Here is a 21,470-nt window from a genome sequence, read left to right as displayed (position 1 = left end):
CTGAAAGTTCGTTGGTTCGAATCCTGAGCCCACTAGGTGAAACATCTGCCAATGTGCCATTGAGCAAGGCCCTTTACCCCAATTTCTCCTGTAAGTCGCTCTGGATAAGAGCCTCTTCTTAAATAATCAAATATTATTTGTTATTGTAATACCCCTCCACGACAGTAGGTGTCATTAAGTGTCTAAAGTGCCGGATGTTTTTGTCCCACTGTTGTAGAAGACGGAAGCAGATCGGTCGCGGTTTGTGAGTGATTCAATTACAACAAATTGTGTGTTACCAAATAAATTAAACATACGTTTTAATCAGTATTTAGGCTGGATAGTAACATTGTGCAACAAGCGTTATACAGTATCACAGATCAGTCACATAAGATAGTTTCTGGATATTTTTCGGACAGTGAAGAGCGCATGCCTCCATGGCCACAAGGTGTTTCTGTCCAGGTGGAGCATCTGAAAATTAGCCATCTTCACTGTTGCAATCAGAACTGAGGTGATCTGCGGAAGTCCATATGTCGTCATAATTTACCTGCTTATTCTGTCAATGGTTATAGTAGGTAGGTAGTTTTTATTGACGTTAGGCATTTTTGCGCTTATGATTTTAATTAGGTTTGCTAAGTAACTAGCTACCGTCAGCTAGCTACAATTCAAAGTTAATATGGTGAATGTTGTCGTCACAGTCAGTGCGTTCATGTATTCAGCTCGCTCACTGCACTTGCTTGAATATGGCTAGTTACTTTTTCTATATTTCAGAATCAGTGTCAAACATACATTGTCTTAGCTGTTTTCTGACGTTTTCTGCCAACATTAGCATAAAAGCATTCAACATTTTGTTTTGTAATGACAGTTACTTTTAGTGACACGAATTGTATTATGGTCTGGTCTTACTGTACATAATTCTGATGGCTTTTGTCCTGATCCTGAAATGGTGGCATTAGAGAATTATATAAATGGATTGTGTTTGTCTCACAGGTACCATGTCAGACTTCACCATCGATATCCAGCTGACAGAACTAGGGTTCCCTGACATCTTGCAGCCCAGAGAAACAACCTGTGTGAAGGAGACACCATCGCCTTCGGCCTCTAACAATATCTCCCCTGGATCCCTGGCTAACCTCCAAACCCCCAGTTCCTCGCTGCCTCCTGCTGCACTCACCCCCACAGCTGTGGACCCAGAACTGGTCAGTGTAGATCAGCTGGTTTCTGTAGACTCACAGACTGCTTCTACAGTTCAGCAGGTTGCCTCACAGACTGGCCCTCACATTACAGTAACCCCAAATCCCTCTGGGCCCCCTGAGACACTGACAATACTCTGCCCACCCCCTCCTTCTACACACAAACCCGTGGCAGTGCCACACACGTCACGGCCTGTTAATCCCATATTGCTACCCAAGAGTTTAGTAAGTGGTCAAAGCAATAGCCTTCACCAAAACCCCAAAATAACTAAAACTGTCCTGATATCTGTGTCTCGTGTTGGAGCTGGTACTGTGTTGACTACTGTACCAGCTACTTCCACTCCCCCTGTTGAACACTTAAGAACCATTAAGAATGATTCTGAGCTGCCGCTGGCAGACCAGACTGCAATGTTTCAGACCACTCCAAAACCTGTAAACACAGGGAAGCTAGGAAGGGCGGTCACTGATAAAGCTGAGGAAGAAGAACCTGGTGAAAAAATTGTAGGGAAAGGTGTTTTCGATGATGGGAAAGTGCAAGGACCGAAAGAGAAAGTAGCAGAAGTTGCAAAGAGTTTAGAGGAGGATTCTGAGGAAACAGATGACAGTGAGGTTTCTGAGAATGAGGATGATGACGAAGAGGAAGAGGAGGAGGAGGAACTGGACCCAGGTAGGCTACAGCTCTCAAATCATAATACCTTATTGTCAAACAGCATTTTTTAGCCTTATTGTCAAACAACATTTTTTTTAGCTTAAAACAGTTGTAAGTTCACATACGTTAATGTACACGTCTATGCTTATTTCCTATTCATGTTGTTTGTTAAAGCTCCCAAACAGTCATTCTGATTCCATTGTAAAATAGCCTTTTGAGTGACTAAAACATCAACTGTAATATTTTCCCCCTGATTTAAAAATGCAAAAAATGTGTCAAACTACCAGGAAGTCTGAAAAGGCAGACTGAGTGGGCGGGGAGCTAGTAGGCTGAGTGAGGTGAGGAGCTCACCTTGAGTAAAGTTTTTTTTAAACACTGATGTCAAGCAACATGTTTGCAGTGAGATTATCTCAAGCAAATTTGCTGATGCTAAAAGCAACTAAAACAACATTGAAATTGCATGCAACATTCAATTCTGTCATACATCACATAATTGTTTCACACCAAAAAAAATTATCCAACTGTTTGGTTATGTAACAGCATCCATATCGAAAAAATGTTGGCTGTATAATTTAGCTAGCTAGCCCAAAAGGAATTGTCAGCACTGTTTATCAGGTGAGCTAGCTAGTTCTTCTTGGACAATTTCAGTTTCAATTTCAGTTCACTTTACAGGGGGAGGTCTGGGTACTTTTCATTACATATAGTACTTTCAGAAAATATTCATACCCCTTGACTTTTTCCTAATTTTGTTGTAATTTTTTGTCAAAAATGTTTGATGGAAAATAAAACACTATCTTGATTAGATATGTATTCAACCCCCTGAGTCAATACGTGTTAGTCACTTTTGGCAGGGATTAAAGAGCTTTGTCTCTAAGAGCATTGCACACCTGGATTGTACAATATTTGCCCATTTATTCTTAAAAAAATATTCTGTGTTAAATTGGTTGTTGATCATTGCTAGACAGCCATTTTCATGTCTTGCCATTGATTTTCAAGACGGTTTTAGGTCAAAACTGTAACTAGGCCACCCAAGAACATTCAATGTTGTTTTGGTAAGCAACTCGTGTGTATTTGGCCTTGAGTTTTAGGTAATTGTCCAACTGGAGGATGAATTTGTCTTCCAGTGTCTGTTGGAAAGCAAACTGAACCATGTATTCCTCTAGGAAATTTGCCTGTGCTTAGCTCTATTCTGTTTCTTTTTATCTTAAAAAAAATACCGTCCCCAGTCCTTTCCGTTGACAAGCATACCCATAACATGATGCAGCCACCACCATGCTTGAAAATGTGAAGAGTGGTACTCAGTGATGTGTTGTGTTGGATTTTCCCCAAACATAACGCTTTGTATTGAGATAAAAAAATAAAATTTCTTAGACAATTTTTTTGCAGTATTACTTAAGTGCCTTATTGCAAACAGGAAGCCTGTATTCTGTACAGGCTTCGTTCTTTTCACTGTCATTTATCAAATAAAATTTTATTAGTCACGTGCGCCAAATACAACAGACCTTACAGTGAAACGCTTACTTGCGAGCCCCTAACCATCAATGCAGTTTTAAAAATATGGATAAGAAATAAAAGTAACAAGTAATTAAAGAGCAGCAGTAAAATAACAATAGTGAGACTATATACTGTGCAGGGGGGTACCGGTACAGAGTCAATGTGCGGGGGCACCGGTTAGTTGAGGTAATATGTACAGTCGTGGCCAAAAGTTATGAGAATGACACAAATATTAATTTCCACAAAGTTTGCTGCTTCAGTGTCTTTAGATATTTTTGTCAGATGTTACTATGGAATACTGAAGTATAATTACAAGCATTTCATAAGTGTCAGACTTTTATTGACAATTACATGAAGTTGATGCAAAGAGTAAATATTTGCAGTGTTGACCCTTCTTTTTCAAGACCTCTGCAATCCGCCCTGGCATGCTGTCAATTAACTTCTGGGCCACATCCTGACTGATGTCAGCCCATTCTTGCATAATCAATGCTTGGAGTTTGTTAGAATTTGTGGGTTTTTGTTTGTCCACCCGCCTCTTGAGGATTGACCCCAAGTTCTCAATGGGATTAAGGTCTGGGGAGTTTCCTGGCCATGGACACAAAAAATCTATGTTTTGTTCCCCGAGCCACTTAGTTATCACTTTTGCCTTATGGCAAGGTCCTCCATCATGCTGGAAAAGGCATTGTTTGTCACCAAACTGTTCCTGGATGGTTGGGAGAAGTTGCTCTCGGAGGATGTGTTGGTACCATTCTTTATTCATGGCTGTGTTCTTAGGCAAAATTGTGAGTGAGCCCACTCCCTTGGCTGAGAAGCAACCCCACACATGAATGGTCTCAGGATGCTTTACTGTTGGCATGACACAGGACTGATGGTAGCGCTCACCTTGTCTTTTCCGGACAAGCTTTTTTCCAGATGCCCCAAACAATTGGAAAGGGGTTTTATCAGAGAAAATGACTTTACCCCAGTTCTCAGCAGTCCAATCTCTTTACCTTTTGCAGAATATCAGTCTGTCCCTGATGTATTTCTTGGAGAGAAGTGGCTTCTTTGCTGCCCTTCTTGACACCAGGCCATCCTCCAAAAGTCTTCGCCTCACTGTGTGCAGATGCCCTAACACCTGCCTACTGCCATTCCTGAGCAATCTCTGTACTGGTGTTGCCCTGATCCCGCAGCTGAATCAACTTTAGGAGACGGTCCTGGCGGTTGCTGGACTTTCTTGTGCGCCCTTCTTCACAACAATTGAACCGCTCTCCTTGAAGTTCTTGATGATCCGATAAATGGTTGATTTAGGTGCAATCTTACTGGCAGCAATATCCTTGCCTGTGAAGCCCTTTTTGTGCAAAGCAATGATGATGGCACGTGTTTCCTTGCAGGTAACCATGGCTGACAGAGGAAGAACAATGATTCCAAGCACCACCCTCCTTTTGAATCTTCCAGTCTGTTATTCAAACTCAATCAGGATGACAGAGTGATCTCCAGCCTTATCCTCGTCAACACTCACACCTGTGTTAACGAAAGAATCACTGACATGATGTCAGCTGGTCCTTTTGTGGCAGGGCTGAAATGCAGTGGAAATGTTTTTTGGGGATTCAGTTCATTTGCATGGCAAAGAGGGACTTGGCAATTAATTGCAGTTCATCTGATCACTCTTCATAACATTCTGGAGTATATGCAAATTGCCATCATACAAACTGAGGCAGCAGACTTTGTGAAAATTTATATTTGTGTCATTCTCAAAACTTTTGGCCACGACTGTACATGTAGGTAGAGTTATTAAAGTGACTATGCATAGATGATAACAACAGAGTAGCAGCGGTGTAAAAGAGAGGAGGGGGGTAACAATGCAAAAGTCTGGGTAGCCATTTGACTAGATGTTCAGAAGTCCTTATGGCTTGGGGGTAGAAGCTGTTTAGAAGCCTCTTGAACCTAGACTTGGTGCTCCCGTACCGCTTGCCGTGTGGTAGCAGAGAAAAGAGTCTATGACAAGGGTGGCTGGAGTCTTTTACAATTTTTAGGGTTTTCCTCTGACACCGCCTGGTATAGAAGTTCTGGATAGCAGGAAGCTTGGCCCCAGTGATGTACTGGGCCGTTCGCACTACCCTCTGTAGTGCCTTGCTGTCGGAGGCCGAGCAGTTGCCATACCAGGCAGTGATGCAACCAGTCAGGATTCTCTCGATGGTGCAGCTGTAGAAACTTTTGAGGATCTGAGGACCCATGCCAAATCTTTTCAGTCTCCTGAGGGGTAATAGGTTTTGTCGTGCCCGCTTCACGACTGTCTTGGTGTGCTTCGACCATGTTGGCTTGTTGGTGATGTGGACACTAAGGAGCTTGACGCTCTCAACCTGCTCCACTGCAGCCCCGTTGATGAGAATGGGGGCGTGCTCGGTCCTTTTTTTCCTGTAGTCCACAATCATCTCTTTGGTCTTGATCACGTTGAGGGAGAAGCTGTTGTCCTGGCACCACACGGCCAGGTCTCTGACCTCCTCCCTATAGGTTGTTTCATTGTTGTCGGCGAGACAGCCTATAGGTCAGGCCTACCACTGTTGTGTCATTGGCAAACTTAATGATGGTGTTGGAGTCGTGCCTGGTTGTGCAGTCATGAGTGAACAGGGAGTACAGCAGGGGGCTGAGCAAGCACCCCTGAGGGGCTCCTGTGTTGAGGATCAGCATGGCGGATGTGTTGTTACCTACCCTTACCACCTGGGGGCGGCCCGTCAGGAAATCCAGAATCTAGTTGCAGAGGGAGGTGTTTAGTCCCAGGATCCTTAGCTTATTGATTAGCTTTGAGGGCACTATGGTGTTGAACGCTGTCTGTAGTCAATTAATAGCATTCTCACATACAGTGGGGAGAACAAGTATTTGATACACTGCCGATTTTGCAGGTTTTCCTACTTACAAAGCATGTAGAGGTCTGTAATTTTTTATCATAGGTACACTTCAACTGTGAGAGACGGAATCTAAAACAAAAATCCAGAAAATCACATTGTATGATTTTTAAGTAATTAATTTGCATTTTATTGCATGACGTAAGTATTTGATCACCTACCAACCAGTAAGAATTCCGGCTCTCACAGACCTGTTAGTTTTTCTTTAAGAAGCCCTCCTGTTCTCCACTCATTTATTTACCTTTATTAACTGCACCTGTTTGAACTCGTTACCTGTATAAAAGACACCTGTCCACACACTCAATCAAACAGACTCCAACCTCTCCACAATGGCCAAGACCAGAGAGCTGTGTAAGGACATCAGGGGTAAAATTGTAGACCTGCCCAAGGCTGGGATGGGCTACAGGACAATAGGCAAGCAGCTTGGTGAGAAGGCAACAACTGTTGGCGCAATTATTAGAAAATGGAAGAAGTTCAAGATGACGGTCAATCACCCTCGGTCTGGGGCTCCATGCAAGATCTCACCTCGTGGGGCATAATGATCATGAGGAAGGTGAGGGATCAGCCCAGAACTACACGGCAGGACCTGATCAATGACCTGAAGTGAGCTGGGACCACAGTCTCAAAGCAAACCATTAGTAACACACTACGCCGTCATGGATTAAAATCCTGCAGCGCACGCAAGATCCCCCCTGCTCAAGCCAGCGCATGTCCAGGCCCATCTGAAGTTTGCCAGTGACCATCTGGATGATCCAGAGGAGGAATGGGAGAAGGTCATGTGGTCTGATGAGACAAAAATAGAGCTTTTTGGTCTAAACTCCACTCGCCGTGTTTGGAGGAAGAAGAAGGATGAGTACAACCCCAAGAACACCATCCCAACCGTGAAGCATGGAGGTGGAATTATTATTCTTTGGGGATGCTTTTCTGCAAAGGGGACAGGACGACTGCACCGTATTGAGGGGAGGATGGATGGGGCCATGTATTGCGAGATCTTGGCCAACAACCTCCTTCCCTCAGTAAGAGCATTGAAGATGGGTCGTGGCTGTGTCTTCCAGCATGACAACGACCCGAAACACACAGCCAGGGCAACTAAGGAGTGGCTCCGTAAGAAGCATCTCAAGGTCCTGGAGTGGCCTAGCCAGTCTCCAGACCTGAACCCAATAGAAAATCTTTGGAGGGAGCTGAAAGTCCGTATTGCCCAGCGACAGCCCCGAAACCTGAAGGATCTGGAGAAGGTCTGTATGGAGGAGTGGGCCAAAATCCCTGCTGCAGTGTGTGCAAACCTGGTCAAGACCTACAGGAAACATATGATCTCTGTAATTGCAAACAAAGGTTTCTGTACCAAATATTAAGTTCTGCTTTTCTGATGTATCAAATACTTATGTCATGCAATAAAATGCAAATTAATTACTTAAAAATCATACAATGTGATTTTCTGTGTACCTATGATAAAAATTACAGACCTCTACATGCTTTGTAAGTAGGAAAACCTGCAAAATCGGCAGTGTATCAAATACTTGTTCTCCCCACTGTAGGTGTTCCTTTTGTCCAGGTGGGAAAGGGCAGTGTGGAGTGCAATAGAAATTGCATCATCTGTGGATCTGTTGGGGCGGTATGCAAATTCTAGTGGGTCTAGGATTTCTGGTATTATGGTGTTGATGTGAGCCATGACCTTCCTTTCAAAGCACTTTATGGCTACAGGTGTGAGTGCTACGGGTCGGTAGTCATTTAGGCAGGTTACCTTAGTGTTCTTGGGCACAGGCACTATGGTGGTCTGCTTAAAACATGTTGGTGTTACAGACTCAGACAGGGAGAGTTTGAAAATGTCAGTGAAGACACTTGCCAGTTGGTCAGCGTATGCTCGCAGTACAGGTCCTGGTAACCCATCTGGCCCTTGTGAATGTTGACCTGTTTAGAGGTCTTACTCGCATCGGCTGCAGAGAGTCTGATCACACAGTCTTCTGGAACAGCTGGTGCTATCATGCATGTTTCAGTGTTATTTGCCTCGAAGTGAGCTTAGAAGTAGTTTAGCTCGTCTGGTAGGCTCGTGTCACTGGGCAGCTCTCGGCTGTGCTTCCCTTTGTAGTCTGTAATGGTTTCCAAGCCCTGCCACATCCGACGAGCGTCAGAGCCGGTGTAGTACGATTCTATCTTAGTCCTGTATTGACGCTTTGCTTGTTTGATGGTTCGTCGGAGGGCATAGCGGGATTTCTTATAAGCTTCCTGGTTAGAGTCCCGCTCCTTGAAAGCGGCAGCTCTAGCCTTTAGCTCAGTGCGGATGTTGCCTGTAATCCATGGCTTTATGTTAGTATTGTGGAGTACTGCAACGTTGTTGATACATCCTCATTTACATCCTCATTTATCTCCTATCACAGCCATTAAACACTGTTTTAAAATCACCATTGGCCTCCTGGTGAAATCCCTGAGCGGTTTCCTTCCTCTCCGGCAACTGAGTTAGTAAGGGCGCCTGTATCTTTGTAGTGACTGGGTGTATTGATACACCATCCAAAATGTAATTATTAACTGCAACATGCTCAAGCTATCATCACGAGTCACATATCCCTGGGAAATGTAAAAAAAAAAAAAAAAATGTATCTACTGACTGGTCTTTGTGGTTGGATCTGTGCTTGAAATTCACAACTCGACTGAGGGGCCTTACAGATAGTTTGTATGTGTGGGGTACAGAGATGGGGCAGTCTTCCATGCAACTTATTATGTGACATGTTAAGCACATTTTTACTCCTGATCTTGCCATAACAAAAGGGTTGAATAATGATTGACTCAAGACGTTTCAGATTTCCGTTTTTTATTAACTTGTAAACATCTATAAAAACATAATTCCACAAAATCTAAATGTAATACATTTTTAATTCAGGCTGTAACGTAACAAAATGTGTAAATAGTTGAGGGGTGTGAATGCTTTTTGAAGGCACTGTATACAGTGCATTCGTAAAGCATTCAGACCCCTTGACTTTTTCCACATTTTGTTATCTTACAGCCTTATTCTAACATCGATTTAAATCGTTTTTTCCCTCATCAATCTACACACACTACCCCATAATGACAATTCAAAAACAGTTTTTTATAATCTTTTGCAAATGTATACAAAATTAACTGAATAAGGCTGTAACAAAATGTGGAAAAGTGGAAGGGGTCTGAATACTTTCCGAATGCACTGTATGTATGCTTTTGTAATTATTCAGAACCCTTCCCTTTTTCCGCATTTTGTTACAATGCAGCCTTATTCTAAAATGGATTAAGTAAATAAAAATGATCAGCAATCTACACAATACCCCATAATGGCAAAGCCAAAAACAGGTTTGTAGAAATTTATATTGAAATTTATATATTGACATTTAAATAGCAAATTTATAAAAAAGAAAAAAAAGAAATACCTTATTTACATAACTATTCAGACCGTTTGCTATGAGTCTCAATTGAGCTCGGGTGCATTCTCTTTCCATTGATCATCCTTGATGTTTCTACAACGTGATTGGAGTCAACCTGTGGTCAATTTTTTATTGATTGGACATGATTTGGAAAGGCACACACCTGTCTGTGTCAGGTGCCACAGTTGACAGTGCATGTCAGAGCAAAAACCAAGCCATGAGGTCGAAGGAATTGTACGTAGTGCTCTGAGACAGGATTGTGTCGAGGCACAGATCTGGGGAAGGGTACCAAAAACATTCTGCAGCATTGAAGGTCCCCAAGAACACAGTGGCCTCCATCATTCTTAAATGGAAGAAGTTTGGAACCACCAAGACTCATCCTAGAGCTGGCCGCCCAGCCGAACTGAGCAATCGAGGGAAAAAGGCCTTGGTCAGGGAAGTAACCAAGAACCCGATGGTCACTCTAACAGAGCCCTGGAGTTCTTCTGTGGAGATGGAAGAACCTTCCAGAAGGACAACCATCTCTGCAGCGCTCCATCAATTAGTCCTTTATGGTAGAGTGGTCAGACGGAAGCCACTCCTCAGTAAAAGGCACATGACAGCCTGCTTGGAGTTTGCCAAAAGGCACCTGAAGACTCACAGACCATGAGAAATATGATTCTCTGGTCTGATAAAACCAAGATTGAACTCTATGACCTGAACGCCAAGCATTACATCTAGAGGAAACCTGGCACCATTCCTACGATGAAGCATGGTGGTGGCAGCAGCATGCTGTGGGGATGTTTTTCAGCGGCAGGGACTCAGAGAATAGTCAGTATCAAGTGAAAGATGAACGGAGCAAAGTACAGAGCGATCCTGAGTGAAAACCTGCTTCAGGACCTCAGACTGGGGCGAAGATTCACCTTCCAAAAGGACAATGACCCTAGGCACACAGCCCAGACAACGCAGGAGGGGTTGCGGGACAAGTCTCTGAATGTCCTTGAGTGGCCCAGCCAGAGCCCGGACTTGAACCTGATCGAACATCTCTGGAGAGACCTGAAATTAGCTGTGCAGCATCGCTCCTCATCCAACCTGACAGAGCTTGAGAGGATCTGCAGAGAAGAATGGGAGAAACTCCCCAAATATATGTGTGCAAAGCTTGTAGCGTCATACACAAGAAGACACATGCTGTAATTACTGCCAAAGGTGTTTCAACAAAGTACTGAGTAAAGAGTCTGAATAGTTATGTAATTGTGTTTTAAATTTTTTAAATAAATTAGCAGAAATGTCTAAACCTGTTTTTGCTTTGTCATTATGGGGTGTTGTGCGTGTGTGTAGATTTATATATATTTTTTAATATGAATACTTTCCGAAGGGACTCGTGTGTGTGTGTGTGTGTGTGTGTACACCAACACACACACAGAGACAGTACCAGTCAAAAGTTTGGACTCACATCCTCATTCAAATTTTTTTGAGCATTTTTACTATTTTCTACATTCTAGAATAATAGTGAAGACATCAAAACTATGAAATAACACATGGAATCATGTAAACTCAGCAAAAAAAGAAACGTCCTCTCACTGTCAACTGTGTTTATTTTCAGCAAACTTAACATGTGTAAATATTTGTATGAACATAACAAGATTCAACAACTGAGACATAAACTGAACAAGTTCCACAGACATGTGACTAACAGAAATGGAATAATGTGTCCCTAAACAAAGGGGGGTGGGTCAAAATCAAAAGTAACAGTCAGTATCTGGTGTGGCCACCAGCTGCATTAAGTACTGCAGTCCATCTCCTCCTCATGGACTGCACCATATTTGCCAGTTCTTGCTGTGAGATGTTACCCCACTCTTCCACCAAGGCACCTGCAAGTTCCCAGACATTTCTGGGGGGAATGGCCCTAGCCCTCACCCTCCGATCCAACAGGTCCCAGACGTGCTCAATGGGATTGAGATCTGGGCTCTTCGCTGGCCATGGCAGAACACTGACATTCCTGTCTTGCAAAAAGAAAAAAAACACGACTCGTCAGTGAAGAGCACTTTTTGCCAGTCCTGTCTGGTCCAGCGACGGTGGGTTTGTGTCCATAGGCGACGTTGTTGCCGGTGAGGTTTAGTGAGGACCTGCCTTACAACAGGCCTTCAAGCCCTCAGTCCAGCCTCTCTCAGCCTATTGCGGACAGTCTGAGCATTGATGGAAGGATTGTGCGTTCCTGGTGTAACTCAGGCAGTCGTTGTTGCCATCCTGTATCTGTCCTGCAGGTGTGATGTTTGGATGTACCAATCCTGTGCAGGTGTTGTTACACATGGTCTGCCTCTGTGAGGACAATCAGCTGTCCGTCCTGTCTCCCTGTAGCGCTGTCTTAGGCATCTCACAGTACAGACATTGCAATTTATTGCCCTGGCCACATCTGCAGTCCTTATGCCTCCTTGCGGCATGCCTAAGGCACGTTCACACAGATGAGCAGGGACCCTGGGCATCTTTTTTTTTTGTGTTTTTCAGAGTCAGTAGAAAGGCCTCTTTAGTGTCCTAAGTTTTCATAACTGTGACCTTAATTGCCTACCGTCTGGAAGCTGTTAGTGTCTTAACCTTTCTCTCCCCCCCGTTCCGCTAGCGGAACTCCTCCCACATTCCACTGAAAAGCCAGAGCGCGAAATTCAAAAAATATTTTTTAGAAATATTTAACTTTCACACATTAACAAGTCCAATACAGATAATGAAAGATACACATCTTGTGAATCCAGCCAACATGTCCGATTTTTTAAATGTTTTACAGGGAAAACACAATATATATTTATGTTAGCTCACCAACAAATAGAAAAAAGCACAGACATTTTTTACAGCACAGGTATCATGCACAAAATCAACCAAACTAACCTAGAACAAACCAAAGAAACCAAGAAACAACTTCATCAGATGACAGTCTTATAACATGTTATACAATAAATCTATGTTTTGTTCGAAAAATATGCATATTTCAGGTATAAATCATAGTTTACATTGCGGCTACAATCAGAAATTGCACCGAAAGCAGCCAGAATAATTACAGACACCAACGTGACATACCGAAATACTCATCATAAAACATTTCTGAAAAATACATGGTGTATAGTAAATGAAAGACAAAGATCTTGTGAATACAGCCAATATTTCCGATTTTTTTAAGTGTTATACAGCGAAAACACAATATAGCATTATATTAGCTTACTACAATAGCCTACCACACTGCCGCATTCATTCATCAAGGCACGTTAGCGATAGCAATAGGCACGTTAGCGTTAGCGAAAATAAACCAGCAAAAGATATTAAATTTCACTAACCTTCATAAACCTTCCTCAGATGACAGTCCTATAACATCAGGTTATACATACACTCATGTTTTGTTCGAAAATTTGCATATTTAGAGCTGAAATCCGTGGTTATACAACGTAGCATAACGTAGCATAACGTGCTAACGTAGCATCTTTTTCCCAGAATGTGCGGATATTTCTATTAGACTCTCACCTATTCTGACCAAATAGCTATTCATAAACATTACAAAAAAATACATGTTGTATAGGAAACGATAGATCCATTAGTTCTTAATGCAATCGCAGTGTTAAAAATATCTTCATTACGACATAAGACTTAGTTATGGTAAGGGAATAACCAAAACCTGAGCGCAAAGCGACTAGTATACAGTTCGACAGATATATGAAATAGCATCACAAAATGGTTCCTACCTTTGCTGATCTTCTATCAGAATGTTGTACAATGGGTCCTTTGTCCAGAACCGTCGTTGTTTTGGATTCAGAACGAACTCTTTCCCTCTTGAATTAGCAAGCACACTGGCCATGCTGCGCTAAGCTCTCCAACGTCAACAAAGTCAAACATCGCAACACGCCTAAAGTCCCGAATAAATTTCAATAGTCTAATGAAACTATATTGAAAAAACATACTTTAGGATGATATTGTAAGATGTATCAAATAAAATCAGAGCCGGAGATCATATTCATCCATAACGGCAGGTTTCCAGTAGGCAATAACAGGTCCCTCCACGCGCGTTGCAGACAACAGAAAATGGGGGACACGTTGTTCCAAGAGGGCTCATTCAACGTCAGACAGAGATAATCAACTCCTTTTTCCTCTCACTTCCTCTTGACATCCGGGTGAAGGTGTATGACGTGCACGTATAGTCATACGTATAATGCCCATTTATAGGCAGACCCTTGAACACAGCATCGATTTCAGACTTTCCACTTCCTGGTCAGAAAGTGTGCTGCCAAATGAGCTGTGTTTTACCCACAGACAAAATTCAAACGGTTTTAGAAACTAGAGAGTGTTCTCTATCCAATAGTACTAATAATATGCATATTGTACGAGCAAGAATTGAGTACGAGGCCGTTTAAATTGGATACGATTTTTCCCCAAAGTGAAAACAGCACCCCCTGGTCCTCATCAGGTTAACGACCGTTCCATAGGTGCATGTTCATTAATTGTTTATGGTTCATTGAACAAGCATGGGAAACAGTGTTTAAACCCTTTACAATGAAGATCTGTGAAGTTATTTTGATTTTTACGAATTGTCTTTGAAAGACCGGGTCCTGAAAAGGGGACTTTTCCTTTTTTGCTGAGTTTAGTAACCAAAAAAGTGTTCAACAACTCAAAATATATTTTAGATTATTCAAAGTAGCCACCCTTTGCCATGACAGCTTTTCACACGCTTGACATTCTCTCAACCAGCTTCACCTGGAATGCTTTTCCAACAGTCTTGAAGGAGTTCCCACATATGCTGAGCACTTGTTTGCTGCTTTTCCTTCACTCTGCAGTCCAACTCATCCCAAACCATCTCAATTGGGTTGAGGTTGGGTGATTGTGGGGGCCAGGTCATCTGATGCAGCACTCCATCACTATCCTTATTGGTCAAATAGCCCTTTCACAGTCTGGATGTGTGTTGGGTCATTGTCCTGTTGAAAACAAATTATCGTCCCACTAAGCGCAAACCAAATGGGATGGCGTATCGCTGCGGTAGCCATGCTGGTTAAGTGTGCCTTGAAATCTAAATAAATCACTGACAGTGTCACCAGCAAAGCACCATCACACCTCCTCCTCCATGCTTCACGGTGTGAACCACACATGCGGAGTTCATCCGTTCACCTACTCTGCGTCTGACAAATTTGGACAGATTTCCACCGGTCTAATGTCCATTGCTCGTGTTTCTTGTCCCAAGCAAGTCTCTTCTTCTTATTGGTGTCCTTTAGTAGTGGTTTCTTTGCAGCAATTCGACCATGAAGGCCTGATTTATACAGTCTCCTCTGAACAGTTGCTGTTGAGATGTGTCTGCTACTTGAACTCTGTGAAACATTTATTTGGGCTGCAATTTCGGGGGGCTGGTAACTCTAATGAACTTATCCTCTGCAGCAGAGGTAACTCTGGGTCTTCCTTTCCTGTGGCGGTCCTCATGAGCCAGTTTCATCACTAATAGCCTACTAACCAAGACTTCGGACCAAACCTTTTTCAATACCTTATTTGCATACCCATTTTCCATTTTATTTATTGGTAGATAAGTTTAACCTTCTTTCCTACCAACACTACCGGCTACCGATGTCATTCTTCTGTGAACTGCTCCATGCCACAACCAGTTGAGAGCTGCTCCATGCCACAACCAGTTGAGAGCTGCTCCATGCCACAACCAGTTGAGAGCTGCTCCATGCCACAACCAGTTGAGAGCTGCTCCATGCCACAACCAGTTGAGAGCTGCTCCATGCCACAACCAGTTGAGAGCTGTGTGCTTTTGCTGCCTGCAGATGATATTCTGCTGAAACTAGGCTCTGAGTAGCGTGCATTTGAATATATTCCACATGCTTTGTGATTTGTGTAGGCTACTTTACATAATTTTTTTTATTGTACTGCTTAATTGTTAAGTCGTACACCTCCACTACATTGCTTTGATACGTATAAGTGGGGATTAAGAAGTGAGGATCGGCAATGCCCACTGAAAGAAAAGTGGGTATAGGGTTTATACCTGCGTATAGCCTCCACTACACTACTCGCCCTTTTGTGTTTTACAAAAAGTGCACTCCACTACATGTGCTGGTATTACAGTTGCTGTCCTTTCAGCATCAAAAGCCTGTAATACACTGAAGGTCCAATAGGTTCCCCACTGTGCAAACATGTCTACAATATATATATATATATATATATATATATATAAAAGGATTTTACAATTTCCCATGGTCTCCCCATACTAATAGTGAGCGTGCAACTTTCCAAACATTTCCCCCACTCTTCCCTAGCAGGCAGTCAAGGAAATTCTGACAAAGTTCTGAGAAATATTTTTCAATGCAAGTAAAAGTTAGTAATGTTACGAGTAAAGTAGGTAGCCCAGGTTTCAATAGGCGATGAGATATTAATGTTTCAAGAAAAAAGGAATGTGTTTATATTTGGCCTGGCCAAACTGTTTTATATGCTGACTAAATGGAACTGATAATTATGCGTTTTTTTTACTCCACTGGCCAATTGAGACATGGATTTTCTATGTGTGCCATTGAGGTTGAATAGGCGAGACGACAAAAGATTTAAGTGCCTTTACAACGGGGTAGGTCCCAGGCGCACCGGTTTGTGTCAAGAACTGCAACGCTGCTGAGTTTGTTACGCTCAACAGTATCCCCTGTGTATCAAGAATGGACCACCACCCAAAGGGCATCCAGCCACCTTGACACAACTGTGGGAAGCATTGGATTCAACATGGGCCTGCATCCCATTGGAACCATTTCGACAACTTGTAGAGTCCATGCCCCGACGAATTGAGGCTGTTCTGAGGGCAAAAGGGGTGCAACTCAATATTAATGTTTTGTACACTCTGTATATTGACTACCAGACAATATTCATATGTCATGACTGTCTGTCAGAGGTGGAACCAAGTCATTATTATTCGTGTTGCAAGTCTCAAGTCACAAGGTCCGATTCTCAAGTTGAGTCCCATGTAGAACGGGTTGGGTCCAGTCCAAGTCGTGCGTTCTAAGAGCTAGTCGAGTCGCACGTCAAGATAAAAAAAATCTATGCATGCAATGACTTGTTCAACTACAAGTCTTTGTCTATTTCTTGAGGCTACCAGACAGCCCTGTTCATTATTTTGTCTCTAACATATTTTGATTATGTAATTATTCATTTGAACAACAAATTCCAAATGCAAGTAAATTATTAATTTCAAGCAATATTGACATACCAAGAGACCAGTAGGCCTATGTTAGTTGCTTGAAGCCCCATTGCTGGTGAGCTTGCAAAGTAAACAGTTAATATTCTTGATCACCAAACATTTTTGGAGCTGCATGTTTGCTCTGCATCCGATCCTATAGCTAGCTGTACAGCATGTGACTCCAGTCCACACCTCTGCTATCAATGTCAAGAAGCTTGTATTAATCTTCCATTTGGCATGTCTCTTGATGTAATGACATGACAACTGCGTCTGAGTTCTTTGCAACCCTTCCCCCGCTTTTGTTTCATGCTGGCTGAAGACCTAGCTAGCCAGCTACTAGCTAACACAAGACACAGAAGAAAGCAGAAACCTCTAAGTATCTTTGCCTTAGATGAATAGGGGAAACCTCTAATTACACTATGTCAGCAAATACAGTATAGTCAAATTTTGGCACCAGTAGACTAGTTACCTAGCTATGTAAACCACGCCCCTCTGCGAACACCCTTCTGCAATTGTTGGTTACAAGGCGGTACTTATTTAAACGAGGTAAGAGAATATGACAATACCATTGGTGTATTCAAATTTTAGATTTTGTGATGTCACAAATGCCCTTAATATTCCCACCTCTTGAATCCTGGTGTTTGACACTGGGGAGGGGACCAGTAATTTTATGATCAAACTTTTATCAATGAAGAAGCAACAGTCACTTTAGGTATCCTAGTTTGATCTGGTTTCATCCAAATATCATACATTTCCTGAAAACGTTTTGACTGTGCTGGACCTTTAACCTCCTTCCCCCTCTACCTTTCAGAAGCAGAGCCTGGAGGTTCAGGCGAACACCGCTGTAGCGTCTGTGACCTCGTCCTTTCCTCCAGCTTCCAGCTCCAGGAGCACATGAACCTGCACACAGGGGCACGCCCCTACTGCTGTGCCGAGTGTGGCAAGCGCTTCTGTCAGCTGGCCAACTACCGCTCCCACCTGCGGACGCACGCCCAGCCCCAGACCTCAGTGCCACCCGTACAGCTTCGCTGCCGTGTTTGCCTGAAGGGCTTCGATTCTGAGCAGGGTTTGAAGGACCACCTAGCCAAGTCCCACTTTGAGAAGGAGTTCTATGAGTGTGACGCATGCAAGCGCATCTTCACCTGCCTGACCAAGTGTGAGGAGCACCTGGAGGAGCACAAGCGCGAGCTGGCGGACCACGTGTGTCTGCAGTGCTGCCGCCGCTTCCGCCTGCGCCGCTCTCTCCGCCGCCACAAGGAGCGGGGCTGTGTCCGCAGCTATCGCTGCACAGACTGCCCCATGAACTTCAGCCGCAAGAATGCCCTCCTCAAGCACAGCTTCTCCCACCTGGGCCTGCTGCCTTACACCTGCATCCAGTGCCGCGCACATTTCCGCCTGGCCAGGCTCTATCGTAAGCACGAGTGTGAGCCGGAGCGGCTCCACTGCGTGGCATGCCTGGGCGTCTTCCAGAGCCACAACGACTTCCAGAGGCACAAGAGGGAGACGGGCTGCTGGGGCCAGCAGGGGACCAAGGGGGATGAGATCCGCTGTATGGAGTGTGGCCAGGCCTTCTCCACGGCTGACGAGCTGAAGAATCACGCCGGGGCCCACCAGAGGGTGATGACCTGTTCCGAGTGCGGCAAGGGCTTCCGCTCGGCCTTGATGCTGATGTCACACATGGGGGGCCACGCAGGGTCGAGGCCCTGTCTGTGTAAGAACTGCGGCCTGGGCTTCCCTCACCAGCAGGGTTACGAGAGCCACCTCAAGGACTGTGGACGCAAACCCCCTCCTGTGGTGAGTATGGGTTACCTCCCTAAGGACTGTTGCAATACACTGATATATGTTTGTCACTGTATATGGCTCTTTGGAATAAAATTATTTTCATATTATTTTAGTTTAAGTTGGATTGGATAGAGAAGGGTACAAGTAGTTCACTGTTGTAACTCTCTCTTTGTGCAGATGGCTCCAAAGAAACCACGGAAGGACCCCCCTGCTGCTCCTTCCAAACCCCTACCCCAGCTCGCTCCAAGGCATCTCCCTGCTCCTGTGAAGAAACCAGAGAGACAAGTGTCAGCACCACTTCCTACTTTGATAAGAATGCCAGGCTCTGCCCCTGCCAGAGTCACTATGGGAGTCCATAACACCACTACTGTCCGCGTGGTGAGCCCTGACCAACCCACTAAGGGGCTGTGGAAGCTCAGCCTGGACAAACAGCCGCCTCCTGGGGTGTCCTTGGTCATGTTTGTCCCTGCCAACACCCCTCTGGCCTCTGGCCTCTCTGGCCCATCCTCCACCCCCCAGCTTCCAGCCCTCTCAGGCACCCAGCCCCAGTGGAAGGTACTCAACCCAGCACCAAATCCAGGGGCCCCTCCTCCGGTGCTGTGCCAGTCCAGGTTTACCTCTGAGCCGGGTCTGAGCCTCATTGCAGGGGCAAACCGGCGCTACTCCTCTGATGCCCCGCTGGATCTGGCTTTAAAGACAGTTGACTACGAACAGGAGCCTGCTAATATACTACCTCTTGATCTGTCTAACAAGTCGACTTGCTCCACTCCTCCTGCTAACCTTGTAGTCAAGACTGAACCGAGAGACCCTGGGTTTGCAGAGGAGACTGAGGAAGAAGTATTCACAAGTTTAACAGGTGATAAAAAGGGGATAGTCTTTCAGAGTAAGAGGGAGCCAGGGGAGGATTCTAAAATGGAGGCTATGGCTCAGAAGGGGGAAAATGGAGAAGGGAGTGGAGATGAAGACAGGCAAAATGACAGTAGAGATGATGGAACAGCTCAGTCTCAAATGAAGAAGGCAACAAAGCCGGGAGTCCCGTCAACACCACAGCTCCTGACCGTCAAACAGAAGAACACTGCCAAAGTGGATCCAGTGAATCAGCTGAAAATCGAGTCAGTCAGCTCTTTGCACTCCAAAATGATTCGGGGCTTAGTCCAGATAAAGCAGGAACCACTGTTTCTAGAGGCTGACAGTGGAACACAGAGCTCAGACTTCTGTTTGTACAGCCCGCTGACAGCATTGAAGAGGAAGATTGAGCCAGATGTGGGGCTGGACTTGAGATGGGATGGGGGCACCCCAGGCTGTGTGCTCGACTTGAGGTTGAATGGAGGGAACCCAGCCAGTTGTGATTTGGCGGAGAAAGCAGATGAGAGGAACATGGAAGGAGACTGTGTAGAGGAGGAGCTAGAGGGTGGCGAGAAGGATGGAGCAACAGAGGAAAGGAAAGCAGATGAGGGTGGATCGGAGGAGAGGAAAGAGCAGAAGGATGGATCGGAGGAGAAGGATGGATCGGAGGAGAAGGATGGAACGGAGGAGAGGAAAGAGGAGAAGGATGGAACGGAGGAGAGGAAAGAGAAGGTTGGATCGGAGGAGAAGGATGGAACGGAGGAGAGGAAAGGGGAGGAGGATGGAATGGAGGAGAAGGATGGAATGGAGGAGAGGAAAGAGGAGAAGGCTGGATCGGAGGAGAAGGATGGAACGGAGGAGAGGAAAGAGAAGGATGGAATGGAGGAGAAGGATGGAACGGAGGAGAGGAAAGAGAAGGATGGAACGGAGGAGAGGAAAGGGGAGGAGGATGGAACGGAGGAGAGGAAAGAGAAGGATGGAACGGAGGAGAGGAAAGGGGAGGAGGATGGAACGGAGAAGTCTGACACACCTGTTGATGAACCCACAGCCCATAACCCAGAGACCCAGCTCCCCTCCTCTCCCATCCTTTCTCCTCCCACCTCACCACCATGTAAAAGACGAAGGTCACTAAGGACAAGGGAAAAGCCTAGAGCCCTACACGACTGTTTATTATAAGGGCAGTACTTTACAGAGTGAAAAGTAAGATTGCTGACAACAATGTTAATTAGGCTGCTTTTTAATGGCCCGAGGAACAGAGGACAATATAACCAAGCCTAATGTAAAACAATTCATACTAGGCTTGTTATTAAATCATAATAGCAACACATTTAGTGAATTAGTGGTGATTTTGATAAACCATGCCTCTACATTAATTTGCCCTCGGGATTTGGTTGTTTTCCTGTATTCCAATGATTTTTTTTGTTACCTTGCAATGTCTATGTTTAATGTACCTGCTAGTGCTTACTGAGCGAGCTAACAATCCTTGTTGTTAGCTGCTTACTGTGTGGCAAGAGATTGAGATTGGGGTAAATAGTGGCTATTGTTTTCTATATTACAGTAGTTGCGTATGCTGGCAATAGGATCATGCACTTCTTCCAGTGTTACCGCACACATTTCCAAACACTCCATATCTATTTGACTATACCAATATAACTTATTTGTTTTTTTTGTTATAGGTTGTCTAGTTAGTCTTCAATTGAATGTCCTTGTAATTTTTGTAGTTTCTATTCTATATAAGCTGCTGTATGGGACTTCAGTCGCCAAGGTTTCTTATTCAGGTACTGATGGAGAATGTTTGGGAGCCAGGATTTAATGTACTGTCAACTTTCTGAGAAATGTTTCTCAACAGCTCGATTTTTGTTTGATTTGAGTTCCATAATGGGTAAAATATGCAAGATATATGTGCTGTCCAATTTATAATGTTAAATTGACTTGTATATCTTTTTCTATCACGTTGAATGTCTTACTTCAACTGAATGGTTACAGTGTTTTGTAGAGTTTAAAACATTCTGTTCTGAAATTGGGATCTTAAAGGATACAAATAAAGATCAAAGTATCGGAATGGTATGGAGGGGTTTTCTTGGAAAGCCTTCTTTC

The 21,470-nt window shown here is 44.1% G+C and overlaps 1 protein-coding gene across 2 annotated transcripts; it reads left to right on the top strand.

Moving 5' to 3' along the window:
- Window positions 1–202: 202 nt before the first annotated feature.
- On the top strand, window positions 203–21,440 carry LOC139573436 (uncharacterized). 2 transcript variants are annotated; one of them, XM_071396861.1, is made up of 4 exons: window positions 203–554; window positions 970–1,839; window positions 17,557–18,539; window positions 18,705–21,440. In XM_071396861.1, the coding sequence occupies exons 1-4, from the start codon at window positions 542–544 to the stop codon at window positions 20,547–20,549; spliced, it is 3,711 nt and encodes a 1,236-aa protein (XP_071252962.1). In that variant the 5' UTR covers window positions 203–541; the 3' UTR covers window positions 20,550–21,440. The 2 variants fall into 2 exon arrangements, with proteins under 2 accessions (XP_071252962.1, XP_071252963.1); XM_071396862.1 differs by having other exon boundaries at window positions 220–490.
- The last annotated feature ends 30 nt before the right edge of the window (window positions 21,441–21,470 follow it).

Source organism: Salvelinus alpinus, chromosome 4 (assembly GCF_045679555.1).
Source record: "Salvelinus alpinus chromosome 4, SLU_Salpinus.1, whole genome shotgun sequence".
Lineage (NCBI taxonomy): Eukaryota > Metazoa > Chordata > Actinopteri > Salmoniformes > Salmonidae > Salvelinus > Salvelinus alpinus.
The sequence above is the reverse complement of the archived record's forward strand: the minus strand, read 5'-3'. Positions and strand labels throughout refer to the sequence as shown.